This window comes from Podarcis gaigeae (genome assembly GCF_964106915.1).
Source record: "Podarcis gaigeae genome assembly, chromosome: 11".
In the NCBI taxonomy this organism is placed as follows: Eukaryota; Metazoa; Chordata; class Lepidosauria; order Squamata; family Lacertidae; genus Podarcis; species Podarcis gaigeae.
In genome coordinates, this window is record NC_139687.1 from 8,350,861 (window position 1) to 8,375,834 (window position 24,974).

The 24,974-nt window shown below is 47.5% G+C and overlaps 2 protein-coding genes and 2 long non-coding RNA genes across 11 annotated transcripts in view; 2 read left to right on the forward strand and 2 right to left on the reverse strand.

Annotated features, from left to right (window-relative positions):
- FANCC (FA complementation group C) overlaps positions 1-10,587 on the reverse strand; it is a 193,901-nt gene extending 183,314 nt beyond the window's left edge. The window contains exon 1 of the transcript XR_014555964.1: positions 10,571-10,587. The gene's annotated coding sequence lies outside the window, so the exon portion shown is untranslated. The remainder of the gene's footprint in view (positions 1-10,570) is intronic.
- PTCH1 (patched 1) overlaps positions 1-23,200 on the reverse strand; it is a 112,766-nt gene extending 89,566 nt beyond the window's left edge. For 4 of the 7 annotated variants that reach the window (XR_014555941.1, XR_014555942.1, XR_014555943.1 and 1 more), the window contains exons 1-2: positions 10,327-11,326; positions 8,505-8,697 (exon numbers count right to left, since the gene is read on the reverse strand). Coding sequence is in view for 2 of the 7 variants with exons in the window: in XM_083701886.1 (XP_083558012.1) it covers positions 8,505-8,697; positions 10,327-10,722 (589 nt within the window). In the remaining 5 variants the exon portion in view is untranslated. Of the gene's footprint in view, positions 1-7,949; positions 8,062-8,504; positions 8,698-10,326; positions 11,330-22,807 lie in introns of those variants that run through there. The other 3 variants (XR_014555940.1, XM_083701887.1, XM_083701888.1) reach the window with 3 other exon arrangements.
- On the forward strand, positions 11,902-22,083 carry LOC310826840. 2 transcript variants are annotated; one of them, XR_014556015.1, is made up of 3 exons: positions 11,902-12,639; positions 20,461-20,551; positions 21,715-22,083. It is a non-coding gene; the product is annotated as an uncharacterized lncRNA (long non-coding RNA). The 2 variants fall into 2 exon arrangements; XR_014556016.1 differs by lacking the exon at positions 11,902-12,639 and adding an exon at positions 12,651-15,545.
- On the forward strand, positions 15,595-20,049 carry LOC310826841. The gene is made up of 2 exons (XR_014556017.1): positions 15,595-17,503; positions 17,842-20,049. It is a non-coding gene; the product is annotated as an uncharacterized lncRNA (long non-coding RNA).
- Positions 23,201-24,974: the final 1,774 nt, after the last annotated feature.

A 24,974-nucleotide genomic window follows, 5' to 3' on the forward strand; every position in this document is an offset into this window, starting at 1 on the left:
CTTACTGAACTCACGATTCTCATCAGCCCTATGCAGCATGGTCACTATTAAGGGATGATGGGAGTTGTAGTTCACCAACATCTGGAGAGCCAAATGTCCCTTCCCCATGGAAGAGGAGCTACAAAGTGTGACGGCGACATTGCAATCCACTGCATGTTTACTTAAAAGGAGACCCTCCTGCTGTGTCCAGTGGGGATCACTCCCTAGCAGGTGTTTACGATTGCAGGTGGACCTAAATGCAAACTTGGAAGATATAGGGAGGAAATGAAATATTTGGAGTGGCAGCTTTAAGACCAAGAAAAGGGTACCTATCCAAGACACTGCCAAGAAGTGATTCAGGAGAAAGACACTCAGTACCAGTAGGTTTACAGAAGTCCAAGTGTGTTGGCGCAAACTGGAAAGTAAGAAAAGGACATTACAAGAATGATTTTGAGAACTGCTTCGTTTGGGTCTCCGATTTCCCCGCCTCCTTTTTTCTTCTGAGAACTTGCCCACCAGGTGGGTCTTTGCAACCCTTATATAAATATTTCAACTCTAATAGCTTTAAACAGACTTCACTTTGGAGTCTGGATGATCTTAAAACTCATTCAAACTTTATTCTCACAATGAAGTTTGAATTAGGATTTTGCAAGTTTATATTTCACTTGCAGTAGGCTTCAAGGGCATGGTATCTTCTGACACTGCCTTCCCTAGTATTCCAGCAGACATTACATGAAACAGACTGGTCCCTAATATAAATACTGACAATTTCTTGAGAGGCAATAATTTTCAAAAAGCTTTAACAACAAAAAATAAAGTGTCTTTGTTGCCAACGGCCAGGGACATCTATTTTAAGTCATTTGAAGTATTCACCTTATTTGGCCAATATTGTTCAGCATATTCAAACTTTCAACCATGAAAAGAGAGAGGAGGAAAATAAGCTGCTACTCTGAATGTACTCTCTCCAGTTTAGAGGTCAGCAACTGCTGGCCCTCCCAAAAGAAAGAGATGAGGTGGGAAGAGAGGAGAGATGAAGCTGTGGTAATGGGACGTAACAGGGAAGACTGGTAAAGGTAAAGGGACCCCTGACTATTAGGTCCAGTCGTGGCCGACTCTGGGGTTGCGGCGCTCATGTCGTTTTATTGGCCAAGGGAGTTGGCGTACAGCTTCTGGGTCATGTGGCCAGCGTGACTAAGCCACTTCTGGCGAGCCAGAGCAGCGCACGGAAACGCCGTTTACCTTCCCGTCGGAGTGGTACCTATTTATCTACTTGCACTTTGAGGTGCTTTCGAACTGCTAGGTTGGCAGGAGCAGGGACCGAGCAATGGGAGCTCACCCCATCGTGGGGATTCAAACCGCTGACCTTCTGATCGGCAAGTCCTAGGCTCTGTGGTTTAACCCACAGTGCCACCCGCGTCCCTGGAAGACTGGTAGGGCAAAGGAATTATGAAATTGTCCCCACTGCCCTGGCTTCTCAGACTCTGGCCTGGTTCCCATAACATGGTAAGCCAGCTATGGCTTACAGGTATGGCACAAACCTGCCTTGCTCTTCCCTAATTCCTTTAGATCAGCACGGTTCGGCAGCTAATCCTAGGTTTGGCTCAGCGTGATGTCAAAACCCAGGATTGTGGTTAAGCTCTTTCCTCTTTAAGCACAATCCGTAGTCAAGAATAGACTTTAAGGAGTAAGTTTATCCACAATCCCGGATTCAGACGACGTGCTAAGACAGACCTTGGCTTAGCTACCACTCTTTACCGAGCTAGAAGAACCGGGGAGGAGGAAAAGTGGCCACAATCTTTGCCCCAGAAGCCAGCTGAACCATTATGTTCAAACATGGCCCCTATCTCACTCCGACGAAACCAACTGCTGACCAGTCTTAAAGAAAGTGGCTCAAGGACAGCAAAAAGCAAAATTCTCTGCACACTCCCTTGGGAAACCAATGAGAATTTCTTCAGAGTTAACACGCACAGGATGGGACTATTAATGTGAACAGTCCCATAAGTTTCAGAGACGCTAGCGTGTCTTTGAGGAGGGAAGTCCTACTCCTTCTACGCAAGGTCATGCTCTATATGCTTGGAACAATTAATGTACACAACCTCACACAATTATTGGATCAGAATCCCTACTTCACCCAACAGCAGGAATTTTTAAAAGGTGCTGGAAGTCCAACCTTTTGGCGACCCCATGAATACAGCACTCTTTTGTTAAGGTCTAACCAAGACTCTCAGAGACGAGTGCGACAAACTATACAGAAGCAAAGGGGAAAGAAGCAGAGGTTATGCTTCCTCTGTTCAGACTTCTGGCGCTATGTGAAAGGAGTAACTTGCCCTTTCTCCCTTGCTGAAATAATCTGGAGCCATGCATCTCGCCATGTGGAGAAGCTAGAGTTCCTCCCACCCTTTGTATGGTGCACACAATTAAACCATGTGCACTGTTGTCTCCTGGCTATTTCCGCCATCCTGTAATGTGTGAAATCATCCTAAGTCAGGCATGGCCAAACATGGCCCTCCAGCTGTTTGGGGACTACAATTCCCATCATCCCTGACCACTGGTCCCGTTAGCTAGGGATGATGGGAGTTGTAGTCCCAAAACAGCTGGAGGGCCAAGTTTGGCCATGCCTGTCCGAAGTGATTCTCAATACAGTAAGCCCACAATTTACGTCGGGGGTTATGTTCCGCTGATATAAAGCCTAACGCCAAAACTACACATAGTCAAAACCCAGTGCTTTTTTCTAAAAAAAAAATGTTTAGGGGGTACTCTCATTTTCCTACACATATTGAAATACTGCCCCTCAGTAAGGCCAAACTTAGATTCACAAAATGTTTAGGGATATGCGTACCCCCAGAAAAAAAGGATTGTCGAAACCCATTGGGTTCAATGGCGGATGGGATTGCCAATATCATTTTCCTGGAACCTCATCCTCTCCGCCCCCCCTTATTTTATTTTTTTAATTTGCCACATGCATAAAGCTGAATGCGCACAAGTTAAACGCGCATAAATTGTGGGCTTACGGTATTCAGCTTTAGTCCAATCCTACTACAGTTATACCACAGGACTGTGTAGAAAACAGACAGCTTTATTTGAAGCACAAATCCTCATTCTTTTATTTAGATACCAACATTATCTTCCTTCATATTACATGATAATTAACCACACTCTGGGCAGGGGCCATTGAGAGCATATCCAAAACAAGTTATAGGGTAGCTTGTACAAAAGGGGGCGGGCTTGGAAAAGACAGTAGCCCCCATGATCCATTGTAATGGATTGCTTTGAAGTCATTTTTCCACCGGTAAAGTAATTTTTAGCCTCCCAATTCCTCCTCCTGACCTGTCCCATAATTTGCCCAACCTGCCCTTTATTTTGCCCGACCAAAGGTGGCAGCTCTACAGCCACTCCAGGTTCCGCATTTCTGACTTACACAATGAACGAACCAGATTTTTCAAGCTAGTGTCTCCCACTCTGTTTTTCATTTGGTACTCTCTTCTGTTTATACTTTTACCCATGGAAATATGCAACTGCTACTCATCTAGTTTATTTGCATATCAGTCCCGTTCATGGCCATAATATTTATATAGTACTCGTTACTGAGGACAATGCCACCAGGCCTTTTGCTGTTGCTGCCTATGGCTCAGTGGGATAAAAGGAACGAGAGCCAATTTAAAAAGCTAAAGTGCCTGCTTGTTTTAATTAACCCTCCTAGAAACATATGAACATCTAAATTTAGAGTTACAGTTTTTATATTGGGTGTCATATTGAGATTTAATAAACTGCATAAAATGTAGTGCTTAAGTGTATTAGATAACAAAAAATAAAAAATAAAAAATGTTGAAGTCAACTTCATTTAGCTTTGATAGTAGAAAGCCAGGATGGGTTGGGGAGAGATTCTTCCCTCAGTAACATAAAAGGAAGTCAGAACAGTGGCAAACCAAGCAATTACTTTATATCATATTTTTCCTTCTTCTCCCAGGAGTAATATTTATATTATGCATTCAATCACAGAGGAATTGTCACTGCAGTAATCAGGAGGTTGCAGGCATTAAACTGTCAGGAGAAGTAGGTGGTAAGAGATGGGACCATCAATCATGGAGGATAGATTACGTGTGTCAGCCAAGACAAGACGACTTCAGACCTAAATCCACGCGCATTCTTGTAAGCCCAATTGCAGTCAACTAGATTTATGAACATGCAAATGAGTTCAGGCCCACAGCCTAAAATAGCTGGAAACAGAATTTTTCAACATTTGGTCAAAAGTTGTGGATATTCACGTGCTGCAAATGGAGAACTGAACGAACTGACTGTATAGGCTCTGCTGAAGGACTCCCAATGAAAAACAGACTAAAAAAGCTGATTAAGAGCCCCATTTTGAACAGCCTCTGAAGGCATAGGCTTACACATTGCAACACCTAAGAAGTGTTCCACCAGATCAGACTGTCTAGTCCAGGATCTTGTTCCTCACAGTGGCCAACCAAATGCTTCTGGAATATTCCAAGGAGGTCATGAAGACAATAACCCTCAGGAAGCCTGAGATGACCCTTGGGGCAGTTTCCCCCTCTATCCACCCTTCCCTGTGCCCTGAAGTGAGTGAAGCACAGCAAACTTATGCCATCAACTCCTAAAGAGACTATCAGCTGGCCTGAGAGAATTGTCGCTTGGCATCTTACGCCATTTATTTGTTTTGCTATTTTAAATCTTTTAACTGCCTTAGGTGCCTTGGCAGAAAGGTGGTATAAAAATAAGTACATGAAATAAATACAATAGTATTCATTGATAGATCCATCCTTCATTCATCCATCTGTCTAAACGGCTTTCATAGCTAACAGCCTCCTCGCTGTTCATTTATGAAATTCGCTGCCATTATTTAGTTCTGTGTTATGTAAAGCAATACTTCACCTTGTCTGCTCTTATCTTCTGCAAGTCAGTTTCACTGGATGAACTCAAGTATTATGAGAGAAGGAAAGAAACTTCTCTTTATCACTTGCTTCACGCCATGTCCAATTTCATAACCCTATACCATACCCCCATATTAGCCACTCTTTTCCTCAACTGAAAATCTCCAAGTATTGTAGCTTCCCCTCAAAGGGATGGTGCCCCGCTCATTTTCATAGCCCTTTTCTGCTTTTTTCTCTAACTGTATGATATCCTTTTGGGGTTGTGGCAACCAGAACAGCACAGAATATTCCAACACATTTGGCCACATCATAGATTTGTACAAGGACATTCCAATATTGACAGTTTTGTTTCTGATCCCTTTGCTAGTGATCTCCTAAATGGAATTTGCCTTTTTCACAGCCGCAGCTCACAGGGTTGACATCCTCAGCGAGCTATTCCTATTAATCTATTTGCTGATTGACTACTTCAAGTTCAGACCCCATCAGCATATATGCCAATATATATGCTGTGTCAAGATTATTTGCCTCGAGGTGAATCACTTTACACTTACTTATACTGAACTGTTTTTGGCATTTTGCTGCCTATTCACCAAGTTAGGAGGGATTGTTTTGGAGCCCTTCATAGTCTGCTTGGGCTTTCACCACCCTGAATAATTTGGTGTCGCCTGCAACCTTGGACACCTCCATACTCATCCTTATCTCTAGATAATATCCGAAAAAGTTAAAAGCACCAGTCGCAACAGAGATCATTTGGGAAGTCATTTCTCATGTTCACAGAGCTCCCAAATGTTATGTCCATTATGTCTCCAACCCCTTTAAACATACAGGCCCAGTAAGACACCCCCATGTGTTTGCCAAAATGGATGAGCTGTAGCTCGGTGGTATAATATAGGCTTGGCAAGCAAAAGAGTCAATCCTTGAGAAAGAGTCATTTCTGAAATCCCGGAGAGTCACTACTGAGGGAAAATTGACAATACTCAAGTCAACGGACCAATGGTCTTAGCCAGGTTTCCTCAACCTCGGCCCTCCAAATGTTTTTGAGACTACAATTCCCATCATCCCTGACCACTGGTCCTGCTAGCCAGGGATCATGGGAGTTGTAGGCCAAAAACATCTGGAGGGCTGAGGTTGAAGAAGCCTGGTCTTAGCTTCCTATGTTCCAGAGTGTTCATGCATTCTGTCCACACAAACATGTGCTTGGCCAAACTTGGCCCGCCAGCTGTTTTGGGACTACAATTCCCATCATCCCTGACCACTTGTCCTGTTAGCTAGGGATGATGGGAGTTGTAGTCCCAAAACAGCTGGAGGGCCACGTTTGGCCATGCCTGGTAAGACAACTTTATTCACTACCTGCCCTCATAGTCCACGGATTGTGTTGGTTATAGGATATTGAAGCAACTAGGAAGTCCTAGCTGTTGTACTGTGGTGTAGCGGTTTAGAGCGTCAGGCTAGGATCTAGGAGGACAAGGTTCAAATTCCCACTCGGCCATGAAGCTCACTGGGTGACCATGAGCCAGTCACTGCCTCTCAGCCTAACCACCTCACAGGGCTGTTGTGGGATTGAATGAGGAGGGGGGGGGAACCATGCGTGCCCCCTTGAACTCCTTAGAGAGAAAGGGTGGGATATAAATGCAATAAATTAATGTCCTTTCCCACAAGTAAGTGGTTCACAATCACATTAAGGTTTCCTTTTCAATTAAAAACTTGATGTAGCCCACCCCCCATTGTCATCAGGAACACAGCATACGGGGAAGGGAGCTTTAAGTGAAAGTTGCCTCCTTGTGTGATCAATGTAAGAAAAAAAGCTCTCATTGGCATCAATGAGATCCGCAATGCTAAATGTGGGAGGGGAAAACATTTTCCACTGATATTGTGGCTGGGAAGGCAAGATTTGAGCCTCATTCTCCATGGGCTGCATTCCTGAGGTAAATTCCTATAAACACAGCAGCGTTTTAGTTTGAGAAATCCCATTACAATTGCTAATCACTTTGTTAGTGTAATGTGTAGTTAGGTCCCGAGTTATTATTTCTAGAACTGACTATAGTCACCGTACATGTCTTACAGGCCCTGTAATACACTACATGAACATACAAATAAAATTTCTTTATGCTTGAAATCCCATAAGCATTAAGGTTTGTTTTCTAAAGGCTCTTAGGTTGTTCCTGCTAAAGACAGCAGTACGTTTGGCACTGGAATCGATAAAACAGGATTGGGGTATATGTTGCCCTCCATATCTTGCTGGACCCATCGTCTCTAACCATTGGGCATGCTAGCTGGGGCAGATGAGATCTGGAGTCCAGCAATATCTCGAGGGCCACCTCTGTTGTAAAAGGACACTTCATTTCTCATCTCCTCATTCTTCATGAAGCAAGCCAGGCTTCCATCTTTTATCATCATCCGATGAGTGGGAAGAATTAACGGACTCAATCATTGTTTTCTGAACATGAATATAGCCATGGTTATTCTAAAGGCCACCACATTACCAAATGTAAACCAGAAACTCCTTCACCAATCATTTTAGTTGTATTAGTATTAAATACCAGGCCTGCCAAGGTGCATCTATTCACCAAACTAGACCTATTTTACCCAAAGCAGGGCTGCATTCTCGCTCAAGACAAACCTGTTTCTGAATAAACTGCTTAGTCTATAGACTTTCTTCCCAACATGTTTTTTTTGTAAAAGAAAAAAATGTTATTCACACCAAATACCTAGGTTTTGGGTACCTCTGAGGAAAGCATCCCTTTAAAAAAAAACAAAAAACAAAAAAACAGCAATGAATAAGGGCATCAGTGAATAAGGGCATCCAAAACACTAACCAATCCATTTATCAAATGCCACTCAGGAAAATCAGATAAATTACACATACACAGACACACATTTTCCACATTGTTCAAAAAGCAGATGTTCAACAACTAACATTAAAAAGTACTGTATTTCTGGTTTTTAAAAAACCCATTGCCTTTAAAAACAACAACCCCCCTTAACTTTCCCCCCTCCCCGCACCGGAGATCAGTAATCTCCTTTGCAAACATTCCAACCTAGTTCCAGTCTGTGCTTCACTTTTCCATATTTTTTTTTTACCTTGAGACAAATGTTTTTCCCCCTCAAAGCTGAAAGCTGTCCAAAAAAACAGGACCACACACAAGCACAGCCCTACCGAGCTGTGCTGATCACGTTCCTCCTGTTCCTGCTGCTGCTGCTAAGGACACACACACACACACACACACACACAAAATGGCGGAGGGGGTGGGCTGCTTTCCAGACAGACTTTCCTTTCATGCACTTGAGAGGAAATAAATAGTCAACTCACACAACCAACCCCCTGCCCTAACACCATGATCTCCTCCTCGCAGGACACACAGGCAGAGACAGAAGGAGATTGTTGCAGACTTGTGGGGTACACACACTGTAGCCCCCCTCCCCGCTCCCCCCTCCATTTGCACCTCCCAAAACATTACCCTCCAGAATAGATTACAACTTGTGTACAGTCCATCTGGCCTGCAGCCAGCATGGGCCGAACAATGAACTATTCCCCCCCTTGATGAGAGGAAGAAACCCACACACCCCTCACTCCAAAAAATAAACTTCAATTTCAGCATGGGGGAAAAAGCAATAAGGCTACGGATCAAACCTTACCTTCCACCCAGAGCTCCTCCACATTGGTTTCGAGATTGGCTGCTCTTAATCCCACAGCAAAAGCCCCGAATATCAGAAGGCCAACCACCAAAAATTTCCCACAGTTTTTCTGAATGTAACAGCCCAGTTTAAATAACAGTCTCTGAAACTTTGCTCTTAGCCACAGTGGTGATTTTCTTCCAGTAGCCTTTCCCTGTAAGGCAAGGAAAGGTTTTGTCAATGAAGGGCCTGTGGACACACCGACACACACACACACACACACACATACTGTGGTGAATTATTGCCAGTAAAGAACATAATATACCCACACAAAACAATAAGCATTTTTTCCAAGCATCATAATGTGACAGTAACTTGACAGGCCAAGGTATCAGGCAGTCACCTCTACAAAATATTTCCATATACACAGTTGCTCATGTACAGAACAAAATACATTGTGAGGTGGGGTTTCTTTTTTCTTTTTTAGCTGATAACTACCCTGTTCATAAATCAGTTCAGACTGTTGGATTACATCACAACTGCAAAAGTATAAATGTACACACTCCCTTATCCAAAGCAGCCTAGTCCCTTGCCTTCTCCCTAAAGAAAGCCACTTGATTAATAATAATAATAACAATAAGTCGGTAAAGCGGAGATGGAGCATGTGATTTTCAACAGACCTGTCAAGGGGTGGGGGTGGGGGCTGGGGAGAGAGAAAGAACATTTTCCTGTCCTGTCCTGAGGGGCTTTATGGGGTAGGTGGCAAGAGGAGCCTACTTAATCACAAATTGTTGCCATCATTCATTCCTTGCCTTCCCCTACTTCGTAGTAAACTCTCGGCCCACGTGGTCCACAGCGCCCTTAACATCACAAGCTAATAAGAGTTATCCATTTCCATACGGTTTGGAGACGCTGTGTGATCTGAATTAGGAAGCAGAGCAGCCATCTGTAAAGTTACGACAATATTTGTGGACGGAAGAGGGCAGCCACATGGATTTCTTGTTCCCACCCCCACCAAAAAGCCTTCAAAAAAACAAATAAATAATAATAATAATAATAATAATAATAATAATAATATCTGCTCACTGAAATGAAACGATCGGGCCGGGAGGATGCTGCTCACTTTGAACTCCCCGCCCCCCTCGCCTTCGGTAATCCCTGCAAAATTCCCTTTTCCAGAATCGCGAGTCTCAAGGCGAAGCGAGAGAGCGTGCGCGCAATCTTTGACCAGAACCGGGGAGATTTAAGGTAGCAATTTGTTTACAACTTTCACTCTGCTCTCTTGCCGCTGGAGGTGAAGCACGACATTCGGTGAGATTTCTTTGCTATGGAAACTTAACCCGGTGAATAAAAGCAAAGCCTGTGTGTGTGTGTGTGTGTGTGTGTAAAGGGGGCTTGGGGGGTGTTAGGTAGGAATGTAAAGTATTGGAATTGATTTTTTCTTCTCTGAAACATTTAAAGAGCTTGGACAGAAAATTAAATCCGAAGGAAAGAAAAGGAAAGAAAGAGATGTGGGGGGGGAAGGGGGGGGGACCCAGAGATCACCAAGGAGGATGGGAGGGAAACAGAGAAATCATCCCGGGTAACTTTAATTAGAGATGTGTAAAGCACAAACACAGACCCCAGGAAAAAGTGGCTTCGAGGCGGGAGGGGAAAAACAGGACTCTCTCACTCTCTCTCTCTCTCTGCCACTAAGGAGCCGCGGACACCCACACACCCCCTCGCACACATGCATAACTAACATTCTCCCAGCGTTTTATTGGCGACTCTTCCCTTTCAACCACCACCACCCCTTTCGGAGAAAAGGAAATTCCGGCGAGGAAGCCCCAGCTCGGGGAAGCACCTTAGCTATCTGCTCCAAGGCGAAGCCTGCATCACAGTAGCTCGGCCGCTGCAGATATTCCGGATCGGGAGGCGCGGCGCGTCTGTTCCCGCCGGTCCTCCTCCGCCTCCTGCTGCCGCTTCTCCCCGGCTGATCCGGCTCTCTGCAGCCGCCGCCGCCGCCGCCTCCTCCATCGCCGCTGCTGTTCTCCGGCTCGGAGGCATTAACAGCTGAGGCCATGTTGCCGCCGCGCAGCCGGGGCTGCCGCCGCCGCTGCTGCTGTTGTTCTGGCGACCCAGGGGCTGCGTCCCGCGCGGTTCCCCCCAGCGCGCTGCTGCTGCTCCGGGGCGATCCAGCGGGACCGGGGGTGGGCTGGCTCGGGGGCGACGCTCTGCTGCTGACAGACCACTTCTTCATACCGCGTTGGCTGCTGCTGCTGCTGAAGTTGCTGCCCTAGCTGCTCCCGGCGAGTCAGACCCCGAGCCTTCCATTGCAACATTTCGCGAGGATCCGGAGGTCGCCGCCGCCGCCGCCGCCGCGTCCCACATCCAGTGTGCGAGGGTGAGCGGGGCCAGGCGCTCTCGGCGGGCTCGCCTTCCCCCCGCCTCGTCCTCTCGGGCTGCGGTCGCTCTCCAGGCTCCTCACCGTCCGGCCGCGGGAAGAAAAGCCAGACTCCCCCTCCGGTCTCCTTTTCCTCGCCGAAGCAGAAGGGGGCTTGAAGGGAGCCTTGATCTCAGCGCTGGTGGCGGCGGCGGCGGTGCTGCTGCTGCTGCTGCTGCTGCTGCGGCTTCTCCTCCGTCTCGGTGGGCTGTATCATTCTGTCTGGGTGCAGCAGCGCTGTCTCTTAAGATCTCCCCGGGCTCCCCGTCTCCTCGAGATGCGTGTATCTCTCGCTCTTTCTTCCTCTGCGTGTATGCAGCAGCAGGCAACAGCTCCCTTGCTTCAATAGCAGAGATGAAGGAGGGGAGGGGGGGAGGAGGAGGAGGGGGGAGAAGGCACTCTCTCCATTTGGATAAAGAGGAGGAGGAGGAGGGGTGAAAGGGAGAGGGGAGAGCGCGGGGAGGGGGGCCGAGAGAGAGAACTGAAATCCCGCCCCTGGGGCTGTCAGATGGCTTGGGTTTCTGGCCTGCGATTGGCTCGACGAGGGCAGAAATTACTCAGCAAACATGACTATTATTAGCTGCTTAGCAACAGCTCACCAAAGTAGAGAGACCACCCAGGCAGGCGAGCCTTGTGTGTGTGCATCTCCAACTTCAGGGGAGCCGTAAAGAGAGCCAGTCTTCTTTGCATGCAATACTTCCATTAAGGAATGCTTCTCTTTTTTTCCTCTCTCTCTCGCTCACTCCAGTCATTTCTCTCTCTCTCTTTCCCCCCTTTCTCCTTTTTTCTTTTCACGAAAGTGTGTGTGTTAAGCAGAAGGAAAGACCGTGGAAGGCGGCGGCGGAGGGGGGGTTTAAGGGGGGGAGTTGCGTTTTAAAAAACTAACATACTGTACTGAATTTCCTCACGATCGACCTACTAAAATAAATCTCGGTTTATTTATTCCCCCCCCCCCCTTAAGAGGAAAGTGGGACCGTGCGGGATGGGGGCAGTGCGGAGAGAGAAAAAGGAGGCTTTAGCGATACCCGAAGCCTTTAAAAGAAAATCCCTTTAGAGACACTTTGGCCTCAAGCTGCAGCGAATACTGGGAGGTCCAAGATGAATTCCTAGACTTGCACAAATAATGACAGGGGGTGGACACTGCGTTGCGCAGAGCCAGATATTTCTCTCTCCTCTTTTTTTGTGAACCGAAAAGAGAAGCCTGCGTTCCTTACAAGAAAACAGGCAGCTGTATTAAGAAAAAGACCACAATGAAACCTTAATACTTGAAATAACAGACTGAAAAGCTGAAAGCGCAGGCAAGTTGCTCGCTTCAGGGCTGGGGGCGGGCGATCCAGTTTTTATAATCCTTAAGAGCAAAAGTCTTGCTGGCGGATGCTTTAAAGCTCCAGACCGCTATAGAAATAATTGCACCACCTCTCCATATTTCCTCGTGTTGTTTTTAACATCAGTCGCGATACACGCGCGTGCGTGCATATATTAAACCGCATGGTGTGGTCTTTAATGTGGGTGTTGTTGTTTTTTTGCGGGGATAACACGATTACCGTCCTCGTACGTGGTGTAACCGGAATATCATGTTTCCCTTTCATTTTTCAAATGTTTAGTTTGCCCAGAGCGAAATTTCGCCCGTGCGCGTCCTAGTTACTCGACCGCCGCCGCCGCCGCGACCCCGAGCAGAATTCAGAGCGTGGAAATTCTGCCCTGCAAAAAGAACGCGAGATCCTCGTGTCGTATGTATGTCCTCCTCCCGCCACCTCCGTGAAGCCGCGTTCCCTCTCTCCCCCCCCCTTCCACTTTTCGGCCCGGAAAAGTTACAAGAGTTTTAGTGTTGGTGGAGGGAGTGAAATGGGAGAGTGTTGCTTTAAGGAGAAAGCTTGTGTGTATTCATTGAGGGAAAGACCGGGGCGGGGGGGGGGGTGGCAGCACCGCACATTCAGAGAAAAGGAGGCCGGCCCCGGGGGCGGGCTGAGGCTTTCACGTGACTGACTGGCTCGAGGTTGTGCAAACAAGGCTGGGCTTCCCCAATGCACGAAATCTGGCTGCCTCTTCGCTTTAGCGCGCAGAAGGCGAAGCGCACGGGAGTCCAGTCCGGCTCCGAGCAGCTAAGCGGGAAAGGAGGCACCGCGCCGTCCCCACCCCTTTCTCTCCCCCCCCCCCCGAGAAAAATGCCAGACAAGCCATAGTACATTCCTAAAGGAGGGCTCTCCCCTTCACGCTGCCCAATAGCAAGCCGCGACCATTCCTGCTAGCCAATGGCGAGGCGACAGAGGACTTTTCCATTCAGTTCTGCGCTACATTTCGGGGGGTGGCGTTTTGCTGCGCCAGCCGGGCTCGGGGGATCAGAGCGCCGGATTCACGCCGGCCTGACCCTGATCTCAAATGCTCAGCGGCTCACTCTGCAGATCTTTCTCCGAAATGCGGTTGTTGCGGCGAAAGAGATGTCAGGTTATCGGTTCCTCTCTCCGCGCCTCCCCGGTTGGCACCAGCGGCAATCACGCGAAAAAGCGCGCTGGTTTCTAAAGAAGTCTCGTTCCTCCCAAGGCACGTGTTGACTTTTTGCAGAGAGGCAGTTGCAAGGCGAGGAAAGCTCCTGCTAATCATAAAAACCCCATAAGGATAATTAAATTGGGATGGGGAAACGAGCTGGGAATTGCATTAGGGCTGCGATCCGCAAACCGCTTCCTCCGGAGCAAACACTTAAATAAATCCCAGTGGAACCTCGACCTTGCTTGTCGACATCAGAGAGTGGTTACTGGTGTCGCGGTGTCTATTGTTCAAGAAGTGGCAGTTTTAACCATTTGCAGGCTACCGATCCGCATCAGCCGCTAACGCAACGCAAGGGGTTTGTGGGTTGGTCTGAACGTGACCATTTGTGCTCTGCGAGCAACCCCTCCCTGGGGAGAGGCTGTTTAGTGACAGCGAGCGTGTTCAACGCTCACTGTCGCCAGATATGGCTCTTGCCTGAAACCTTGCCGAGCCGCTGCCAGTCAGTGCTGGCAGTGCTGAGTTAGATGGACCAATGGTCCGAATCGAATTGTTACAATACCGATGAGACAAATACACCAGTCGGTAGCAAACCTTTATTCTGAATGTGGCGGTGATTTGGAATCACTACCCTGCTCCAGTTTCACCTTGTCAGTCACTCATGCGGATTAAAATGCCACCCACAAACGCGAAAGCACGTATTGGAAATCAGGCTGTGTAGTAGTTACAGCACGTTAACCAGTCTCGAGTAAGGTACCAGTACTTACTGCCTGGAATAAAATTGGCGTGATGCATGTGGGAACTGGGAAGGCAAAAAAAAACACAAAATACTGCTAGATAGGACTCGCGGGATAAAGCCGTGTATAATTCCCCGAAGCAACAATACCTAAGGGGTATCCCATAATAGCATCCCTTGGTTGGCGTGCTACCACCGTCCTCTAATTCTCTGGCAGCTTTTCAAGCATCAAGAAATTCCCAGTCTTAGAACAGGGTTTACTTCCGAGCTAACATGACCAGGATGAAGCTGCAAAGAAGTCCCTCCCCGGGGCGGGGGTCACACTTCTGTGGCCCTGCTCTCCCTTTTGCATAATTCCCCATTACAGGCTAACCCCTCCCCGCGCCCTTTTCCTTTCCAAAGCCCTCGCCCTATGCCGGTTAAAATGTTGGTCCCCAAACACAACCTGGCGGCTCAAATTTAACAAGCCCTATCTTAATATATCCTCCGCCTCCCTCTGCCCCCCTCTTCCTGTGGTCTGGTTAATTTCATACACAAGAGATGAATTACCGAAGGGATCTAATTGGCCTTGTTTCTGCAATATTGTGTGTGTGTGTCTCTCAGTGTAAAAGTCTCCTCTCGACGTGGGTGGTCGGAGCGGAGGACGTCTCCAATTTGCCTCCTGGCTGATGCGCACGAAAGAGCGCGGCCGCTTTCCTCGCGAGCACGTTGCCCCTGATCCATCTGTCCTTTCTTCTTTACATTGGTCCGCATTGTTACCTTTAATATGCATGGCCCGCGCATGTAGCTTGTGCCTGGGCAGCAGGATTTGTCAACTTCAAGAAGGAATCGCGAGGCTCCTCCTGCGGATTTAAGGGAGACGGAGCGCTGCCTTTGTGTGTGTGTGTGTGTGTTATCGGGCTCCACGGGCCCGGTCTGCCTGCCGTTCTTTGGCGTCTTGCTTTTTCCACGTGGCCTGGGAGAATGGAGGGACGAGGCAAGGCCTGCAGCGGGCCCAGGCCAGCCATCGCTCCAGCTGGCCTTTTCTTTCTCGCCTGGTTGCAGCGCGATCTGCATTTCATTAGAAACCTTCCCTTGGCGCCACAACAATCGCCCTTCCAAGCAACCTCGGTGCACTGGGACCAGCCACCATAGAGAAGTCCTCCTAGGTGGCGAGAGAACTTCCAGAGTTTCGATCTGTCCTTGCCATGCCGAGGTCGTAAAGCGAGGCCTTGCAGCATCCGGTTACATTCATAAAAAGAGACGACGTTGAAATAAACCACCTGCCTTCACGTGGGGGCGGGGAGGGGAGAGGGAGGCAAGACGTGAAACTCTTCAAGGAGTTGGCATGAGTGTGTTTGCATCCTCTTTCACGGTGCAGCCTGAGCTAATGCGTGTTTTGTTAGAGGAAAGTCCCCGGCCTTGCTTACTGGGAGTACAGGTAATTTGCAAAGCTTTAAGCGTGCAGCATGGTTTTTTTGTTTTCCCCCCAACCTATCACAACAACCGAAGAATGAAGTATTTGTTCCTTCTTGAGAAATGCTAAAAGAGAGAGAATGTCAGTGGCAGAGACAGGACTGTCACTGAAATGAGACCTGGAACAGACAGGTGTGTGCCTCTGTGTGTATTACAGAGACCACCACACCGCTTCTCACCTTGAGAAGAGTCGCTCTCCCTGCGTCTTAAGCAATGATTTGAACTAAGGTTGGTCACGGCTCAACCTGTTGGCAATTTCAGGACAACTCTGAATAAGTACTAATAATGAGCTGGATCCAGGCATCCCCTTGAAATCAATGGGGCTTGAGTTAGTAATGACTAAGGAGTCATTACACTTACCTCCGAGTAGGCCTACTGTACTTAGGAGGAGGGATTTAAGACAACTGAGCAGTTTTAGATGTGGCTACACACGTGTTTCTGTGCATGTATGAACAAGGACACGCGTGACTTTCCTAACTTAGTACAGGCCCGCTTTTTACACTTGTACAAAGCCCATTGCTAACAGACTGAGTGTGTTGTGATGAGATTCACCTTTGCCTGGCGGGTTTCCACTTCAGCATCCTGGGCGGCGGCTGCAGCAGCAGCAGCGTCCGCGGAGAGGCTTTTGCAAAGAGCGAGCCGGGGCTTGGGAAAGGCCCCGGAACGGCAGGACTCAAGCCGCCCTCGCCTCGGCCCCCGCCCGCCTTCCTTCTGGGTCCCCTCCTCGGCAGCGTCAGAAAGGGAACCGCTCGAGCCAACTTGTCAAAATAATGCGGCTAATTACCCCTGATCTCCTTTAATGGCAAGCTGCTTCGCACGCCACAAAGGAGCGGAGGAGGGATCTGCAGCTCCTACGCGCAGGAAAGCAGGCGGGTCGCCCCGCAGAGATCTCCGGGCGAGAGGGCCACCAAAGGCCCCGAGAGCCCCAAGTTCACCAGGGAGGGAGGAGGGAGTCAGGATGGGAGGCCCCTGGGTTAAGGAGCATGGGAAGGGCATCCCAGTTAGGGAGAAGGCGCCCGTGCAAACGGAAACTCTCGGGGCTGGCGAGCCAAACCCCACAGATAGGTTTGTACCAGGGGCAGCATCACAATTTCCAGGAAGACTTGGGACTGCCTCTCTTCATTCTGAAAGAAGACCTTCTTAATGCAACAAGAAAATGACATTTTTAAAAGCCTGAGTTTCTAGTCCTCAAGATGGTTTTAGTGGTTTGTTTGTTTTTAAAGATGAGAGTAGAAAGGTTACAAGATGGAAAGAAAGGCAGAGCAGCGTCTGTGGAAGATTGATTTATTTTTTGGCCTGTGCAGCTTTCCAAAGGTACACATAATATCTTGCACCTGGCACCTGGCAAATCCCCCGTACGACTGTACAGTGATTAAACTATAGGAGCACTGTTATCCTGTGTATGTTGTAGAGAAAAAATAAGAAAGACACCACCAGCAGCAGCAGCTGAAAGGGTGGTCCCAGATTTAAAAGCAGGATGCATCTGAGAAGGTTGACAGCTATTACTCTAAGGTCTATCCAGCTATATGGACAGTACACAGGTGAATGCCCTCTGCCCAACTCCAGAGTCCTCCCTCCACCTTCCACTGAACAGTCTTACCATCCTGAGGATTAGAAACTCAGGCTTAAAACAATAAATAAATCTCGCAGTGGTGGGAAACTCTGCCACCCCCAGCTGTCGCTGGACTCCAACTCCCATGGCAATTGGTCAGGACTGATTGCAACTTTGGCAATACCTGGAGGGTCACAAGTCCTGACCCACCCCCACAACATAGTGTCTTTTAAAATGAGGAAAAACCAGTCCTAAGCTCTCCTAGAAGTCAGCCTTCTGACTGGGGACTTCCTACCTCTCAAAACCCAGGACTTGGTGCTGACAGAGACTACTGTATTTGGTTGTGGTTACTTTGTATTTGGGGTGGCGCTGTGGATTAAACCACAGAGCCTAGGACTTGCTGATCAGAAGGTCGGCGGTTCGAATCCCCACAACAGGGTGAGCTCCCATTGCTCGGTCCCTGCTCCTGCCAACCTAGCAGTTTGAAAGCACGTCAAAGTGCAAGTAGATAAATAGGTACCGCTCCGGCAGGAAGGTAAACGGCATTTCTGTGCGCTGCTCTGGTTCGCCAGAAGCGGCTTAGTCATGCTGGCCACATGACCTGGAAGCTGTGCGCCGGCTCCCTCGGCCAATAAAGCGAGATGAGCACCACAACCCCAGAGTCGGCCATCCCTTTACTTTTACCTTACTTTGTATTTGGGGTTTTCAGTGGTGCTATTTTCTTTCTTAATAAAAACATACATGAAATTATCTTCACGTGATAAGCTGTAAGATATGACCCATAGAAAAATGAGTGATTCTGCTGGAGGGCGCAAAGTCAATGTTTCTAACTTTTATCTTTGTGTGTCTCAGATATGACAAATCTTCATGCATTTATGTACACACACCATCCCCAAATATGCATTTTGGGAAGAGAGATCAGTTTTCCTTTTTAGTCTGAAATTTATCACTGTGAGCCTCTCTAAGTGAAGGCCAAGAAGAGGGGAGATGCTTGAATTTTTAAGTGTAAGGTAAACAGCTGATGTTAACCCGTCAATTATCTCCTAGCTTTTCAAGAATGAAAGCAAAGGAGAGGGAGGCAGATGGTAAAAGGAGAGACCTCAGCAAAGTGAAAATGCTGTCTAAATTTGCTGTCCAGCATCATCAGCTCCATTAAAACTAAGCAGTTGCTTTTTTCTTGACTGTACCACTTCAGGCTACAGGAGTGGAACCCATTTGTGTTCTGCTTTTCTAAGAGAAAAGCTCTTGCATGTGGAAAATCACAATGTTGAAGTGATGGGATAAACCAATCTCTCTCACCCATACTCTTTTTCTTTGTAAAGGTGAAGTTTACTTCTCTCTCTCTCTCTCTCTCTCATGTGTGTGTGTGTGTGTTGAGGAACTGCATTATTCAGACATCGCATCTTCCATCTGTAGCCAAGGTGTACTACTTGAATCCATCGTTTGTATAGACTAGACTGCCTCTCATCAGCTGACACAGGTTCAGGGGTAAGGGGCTTAATGTTTTCTTTCCTGGACCAGTCAACTGATCTATGCATTATATAAACAGAATGAGGTAGGAGGACTGGGAAGCAGTAAATTTTTGTACTATTTCAGGGTACAGGTGGAGGGAATCATATTCTGAATGCTCTCCGAAACTTCTCTTTTAGTTGCATTGGAAGCAATTTTGAAAGTGGGGAGGAATATTCCCTTATGCAAAATGAGCCTCATTTCCCAATTCCTGCATATGGTAAGCTAGCACATCAAAAGACAAAAAATGTAATTCTTTTTGATAAAGGTAGTGGTTAAGAGCGGTAGACTCGTAATCTGGTGAACCGGGTTTGCTTCCCCGCTCCTCCACATGCAGCTGCTGGGTGACCTTGGGCTAGTCACACTTCTTTGAAGTCTCTCAGCCTCACTCACAGAGTGTTTGTTGTGGGGGAGGAAGGGAAAGGAGATTGTTAGCCACTTTGAGACTCCTTAGGGTAGTGATAAAGTGGGATATCAAATCCTAACTCTTCTTCTACCCTACCTGCAGTCTGAAACAACATAGTCTAGAATTCTAGCACTTCCTAGAATAAGGCCTGAAACATACCTGAAGCAATCATCTAGCTGAAGCTAAGCAGGCCAGAGTCTGCCTAGATAAGATACTTCATCAGAACCACGTTTATGCTACTTAGGGTTTCATGATGGAAGAAAGGTGAGATATAAGGGGGAGAAACTGCAGGAGATGAAGGGTTTTGTGGCTCTCCTTGCAATGTCTAAGAATCCCAGTTTTAATCCTGTGCTTTGCTAGAGAAAAAGCTGAAGTTGCCCCGGTCAACACAGGAACACGGGAAGCTGCCTATACTGAAGACAGAACATTGTACCACCTAGCTCAGTATTGTACGTTGAGTAGAAATGGGCAGCTGTTTCATTCATTCTCAGCCCTCTCTGCATCCAATGTAGATACTCTACCACTGAACTATCACCCAATGGGTCATAGTTTTCCTCAGAAGAGCTCTTCTCCATCTTGCTTGTTCATGCTGCCTCCCATTAGGCAAAAGGCAGGTTTTAATGCCTATGATCTCTGCCAAAGAGCAAATTGGTCACTGTGTGTGTGTGTGTGTGTGTGTGCGCGCGCGCGCAAAGCCTTGCAATGCAATCCCATTGACCCACGGCTGGATCCACACGTTTACTGGAGATAGAGGCATGAGAAATGAAAAGGAAGTAAAGCAATTCAGTCTCAGTGCCTGCCTTTCTTTCAGGCTGCTAATCCGGTTTAGACATCACGCCTCCATCTCTGAATGGACTGCGGCAAAGGGAGAAGAAATAAAAGGTGGGTGGGTGTGATAAGGATAAAATCAGTGAGGACAGAGATATTTTAATTCATAGAATTCTGCCCTGTCAGTTTTCCATCTGCTGCATCCTGAAAGCAATTAGGAAAGGGAAATTAAAAGGGGGGGGGGCTTCTTCCCCACTTTCCTTTCCAATACTCCCAGTGCAAATGGAAAACCTCATTTCCCAGTGCCTTGCAAGAGTATTACAATCCTATGCCATAGTCTGTAAATAAACAAATCAAAAAACAGATTGATGAATCAGAAAAGTTATTTCCTTTTTACAGAACCTTACTTAGGTGTGGATGTGTCCATTAACTAAAGTCTCTACAACCCTGTGCCACAATCTGTAAATAAACGAATAAAAAAATCAGATTGATGAATCAGAAATTTCCTTTTTACAGAACCTTACTTAGGTGTGTGGATGTGTCCATTAACCGGAGTCTCTGGGGATGGCCCCCCGCTCTGGTTTTATTTTTAACTACCTTGAATCTGTACTGCCAGGTTTTTATTTATTTATTTTTTTTGTAAAGAAACCCATTTTCCAGGAAGAAAGCCCAGACTGTCCTATGGAAGCTTCTGCAGACAACAGTTCCATTGATTTCTGAAGGACTTGGAACACAGGTACACCTAGTGAACACACCGTGCCCTGTAAACTGTGGGCTCAGAGTTTGCTTGAGGAAAACAGAAAAGAAGCATGGGAATGCAAGCCCACTGTTGAGAAGTCCCCTGTTCTAAACGGGGTACCAACAGCCAAAGAGGAAGTCAGGTTGCACAAAAGCCAAGGTTAGGTTGGAAGGCTCCAGTATCTAGCATGTTTAGAACGGTTCCCAAACGACCCACACTGGCAGTGTGGTCCAGAGGAGAGGACCCTGGAGAAGGGTGTCTGGGTTCCAAGCCTTGAGGGCACCCACAAAACTCCTTGTGTGGCCCTGTCACTGCCTTTGCAATAGGAATAGGAACCTTTGGCTTGCCTGATGTTGTTGGACTACAACCCAGAGAGTCAGTGTGGTGTTGTGGTTAAGAGCAGTGGACTCATAATCTGGTGAACCGGGTTCGATTCCCCACTCCTCCACCTGCAGCTGCTGGGTGACCTTGGGCTAGTCACACTTCTCTGAAGTCTCTCAGCCCCACTCACCTCACAGAGTGTTTGTTGTGGGGGAGGAAGGGAAAGGAGAATGTTAGCCGCTTTGAGACTCCTTTGGGTAGTGATAAAGCGGGATATCAAATCCAAACCCCCATCAGCCTTAGCTATTCTTAGCCATGCTGGCTGAGGTTGATGGGAGCTGTAGTTCATCAACACCTGGCCAAAGGTTTCCCACTTGCTCCTACAACATCAACAGTTTTAAAGAAACAGTTGCCCTGTCAGGGCAGGACTTGGGGGGAGATGTCTGTTCAGCAGATTGAGCAGGAGGGTTCTTAAACTCTGCAGGGCTGGCTTTTCACACTTGGCAGTAAATGAAGTAATTAATATTGCCCTCTGAAGGACAGGCGCCTCTAAGACCTTTATCCCCAGAGTCTGGAATGACACAACTACATCCCTGTTTTTAAAAAGGGAAGGGTTACTGATACCTACCACAAACCTCACCTACTTCCCTGCCTCCACCATTCTCAAATGGACTTTGTTGCCATGATTGATGCATTATGAAATGTTAGTCCTATGCATGCCACACCAAGGTCTGGCAAGAGTGTGCTGGGGAGTAAGGGATCAGTTATTAAATAAGAGGTGTGCAAACAACCGGTAGGGTTCTCCTTTTTAATCGGTGGTTTTCTATTACCTGCCAAAGTTTGGCTTCATGTTTCATGACGAGAACGTCCCATCCTGTCGAGGAGACAACTGTTAAATCCTAAGCTGTAAGCGTCTTAAACGGGACGTCCAAGGGATCACCGCCACTACTAACGAGCAGCGACCCTTGGCTAGATCACACACGTACACAGGGATCCCTCTCTGTCTCTCCCCTAGCCCTGATCCCCACGACAGTAGATTGGAAGACACGTCCGGAAAGAGCCCATCTTCCCCTTCTGCTCACTAGGCTTGCTCGGAAGCAAGCCCCATTCTCACGTGCAAGGACCCCCAACAATCGTGTTTGAGTCCCTCGCGAAGTCAAGATCAAGCTACAAGCCGCTTACTCCAGAGTAGCCTCAGAGAAGTTGGGGGTGGGATGATGCTGCAAAGCTCGTGGGAAAAGAAGAGTAACACGAAGTTTGTGTTCAGACAAGGATTGTAAATCAATCAGATCCACAACTTGGCAAACTCACCTCCCCCTTTTTGTTTTAAATGCCAGTTAAAGGTAATCGGGGGGGGGGGTTCTTTGCGGGAGGGGGTGAGAGAAGGCAACCCCAGCAGACACACACGACTTAATCCTCCCTGAAACACAACAAAATCCAACGCGCTGTCCAGCAAATTTTTCTCCCAGGGAAACAAATCTCTCCCTCTCCCTCTCTCTCATTCCCGGGGAGGGGGACTCCTCGCGGGCGGAAGGCAGGGTGGCGACCCTATCCAAGCGTGAAAATAGGATCCCCGAGACCCCCTTGGACGCGAATTATCACCGATCAGTTCCGTCCTCGCCACCCCCAGCGGCAGCCGCCCTCCTCGCCCCCACCGCGAAACGAGACGCTGCCTGCCTGCCTGGGGGGCTGTGTGTTCCTGCAGTGACAGGAGCGAGGCCAGGCTGCCTCCCTCCCCTCCGCCTCCTCTCCCCCAAGCAAAAAGCCATCCTGGGTTTCCTTCCTCTTGTTTCACCCCCCCCCCCCGTGCCAGGATTTGCCCTCTGCCAGGAGATCTCTCTCTCTCTGGATCCCCGCTCCCACCCAGGGGTGCCCCCCTTCCTGCTTCATTTCCCAGCCCAGAAGCCATTTTCCGTTGCATCTCTTACTCACCATCCCCCCGCTGAGCCCCTCGGTGGGGCAGGGTGAGCTCCCGGTGGGGCTGGCCAATTTCATTCAGTGCTGCTGCCGCCGCCGACGACGAGGCAGAGGACTTCGATAGGAGCACATCGGTTTTCTTTTTTCCCTTTCCCCGATCCTTTTCCTGCTTGCCTTCAAAGCTCTCTTCTGGCCCGCCGCTTCCCCTCCACCTTCTCTCCCGCACCTCCTCCCGGTCTCCGAAAGGGAACAGAAAGTGTAAAATAATAATAATAATAATAATAATAATAATAATAATAATAATAATAATAATAATAATAATCCTCCTCCTAGGTTGCAGGCATTCTGCAGAGTGCGCTGAGCGGGCTCACAATTGCATGCCTGTTTCTATTAAGCGCTCCATCGTCCTCTCCATGTGGGTGGTCTGCCTTTCTCAATAGGCAGGACCTGTCAGGGTCACGTGATGGATCCGAAAAACTTCACCCTTTTTACAATAAACTCCAGAAAAGTAAAGTAAACCAACGTAACGTGCTATCAGCGCAGACCTCCTTGGGTAAACAGGCAAGCCAGCTTCCCCGAGATGGTCCCTGGAGTAGATCCCAAGCATGAAATTGACAAAGTGGTAACAACAGCCCTCTGCCCCCCCTTCCCTCCCTCCCTCCGACCCTTTTCTTCTCCGCCTCTCTCTTTCCCCCTCTATGTTCATTTGAAATCATCACCCATCTCAGCAGAACATACAAATCTTCTTTCGTTCTTGGGCATAATTCGCTTTAGCCTCCCTTCCTTTCTTGTCCTGGAAACAGAATAAAGTTGTTGGTTTTTGTTGTTGTTGTTGTTGTTGTTGCAAGATGTGGGGGGGGGGTGCTGGAATGCAGAGCCCCTTCTTAAAATAAATACAGGGTTGAATGTAAAACGAAGAGAAAAAGGGGTCCAGAGTTTTCCCTCTGATGAAATGTTTACCCATTCCACCTAGTGCTTGGTTTACAAATGTTGGACCCTTCGGGATTTATTCATGTCAATCCTTGCATTTTCCCCCTTCTTGTTCCTTGAAAGTTTCACTAGGAATAAGTCTTTGCCTCGAAAGTGGCAAGCACACAATGCAAAACAAATTGATTACACCAATGATGGAAGATATCACTGGTCTAATCAGTCATGACTTTTGTCTGTTTTGTCATTACTAGGTAACGCGCATTTTCAGATAGTCTTCTGTTTTCAGAGGTGGAAAAAGAATAAAAACACAGCCTATGGCCTATACTGGCAGCAACTGGGTATAATAACAGCATTATGAAATGGGTGGGGTTTGTTTGTTTTTAAAAGCACATCTTATTTAATTGATTCAAACATGGGAATCAGAACTGTCTTATGACAACCACCAGTAACAACTTATTATGAAACCAAGAAGGAATTGTTCCAGTAGTGCTTCAACTGTATGTTTTCTGCTGGCACCAAACAGAACATTATTTGTCCAACAGGAGCAACATCCTTATTATAAGAAATCTCTCTTTGGCTCAAATGGAAAAAGGTGGTCATCTCAAAAACATGAAATTATAAAGGTTTGTTCTGTAAAGGTTTCTATAAGCATCACATTGATGAATTATTAGTAGCAGCAACAGAATCCTTTCCAATGAACTGAGTCCTGTGGATAGACTTGAATAGACATCCCCAGGTGGAAGTCTTTTCCGTTTCTTAATTTGATTTATTTCAGAGTTTTCTTTATTATTGCATTTGACTCTCACCCTCCCCACTGTGTCCTCACATCAGCCCTGTGAGGTACGTTAGGGTGAAAGACTGTGACTGGCCCAAGGTCAACCAATGAGCTTCATGACTGAGTAAGAATCCCCCAGATCCAATACTCTAACATTATACTGGTTCACCTTTTAACTGTGTAGCCTAGGCCAAGTCACTTTTTCTTTAACCTCAGTTCTCCATCTGTAAAATGGGAACAATGGTCACCTTCCCAGGGGTTCTGGAAAAGAGAAACACAATTTTCCTACCCAATAGTTAGGGTAGGACAGAGCATCCCCATGCAAATGGAAAGTGACTCTTCTGCACTAACACAGCATATTGGGGAATACACACTGTTTGCAGGGTTGGCTGGGTGCTAGCCATGGTAGATGCAACATGACTCTGCATTACTTTATGTAACTCTGTAGAATTTTGTGGAACTTGATGGCTGTGGCTC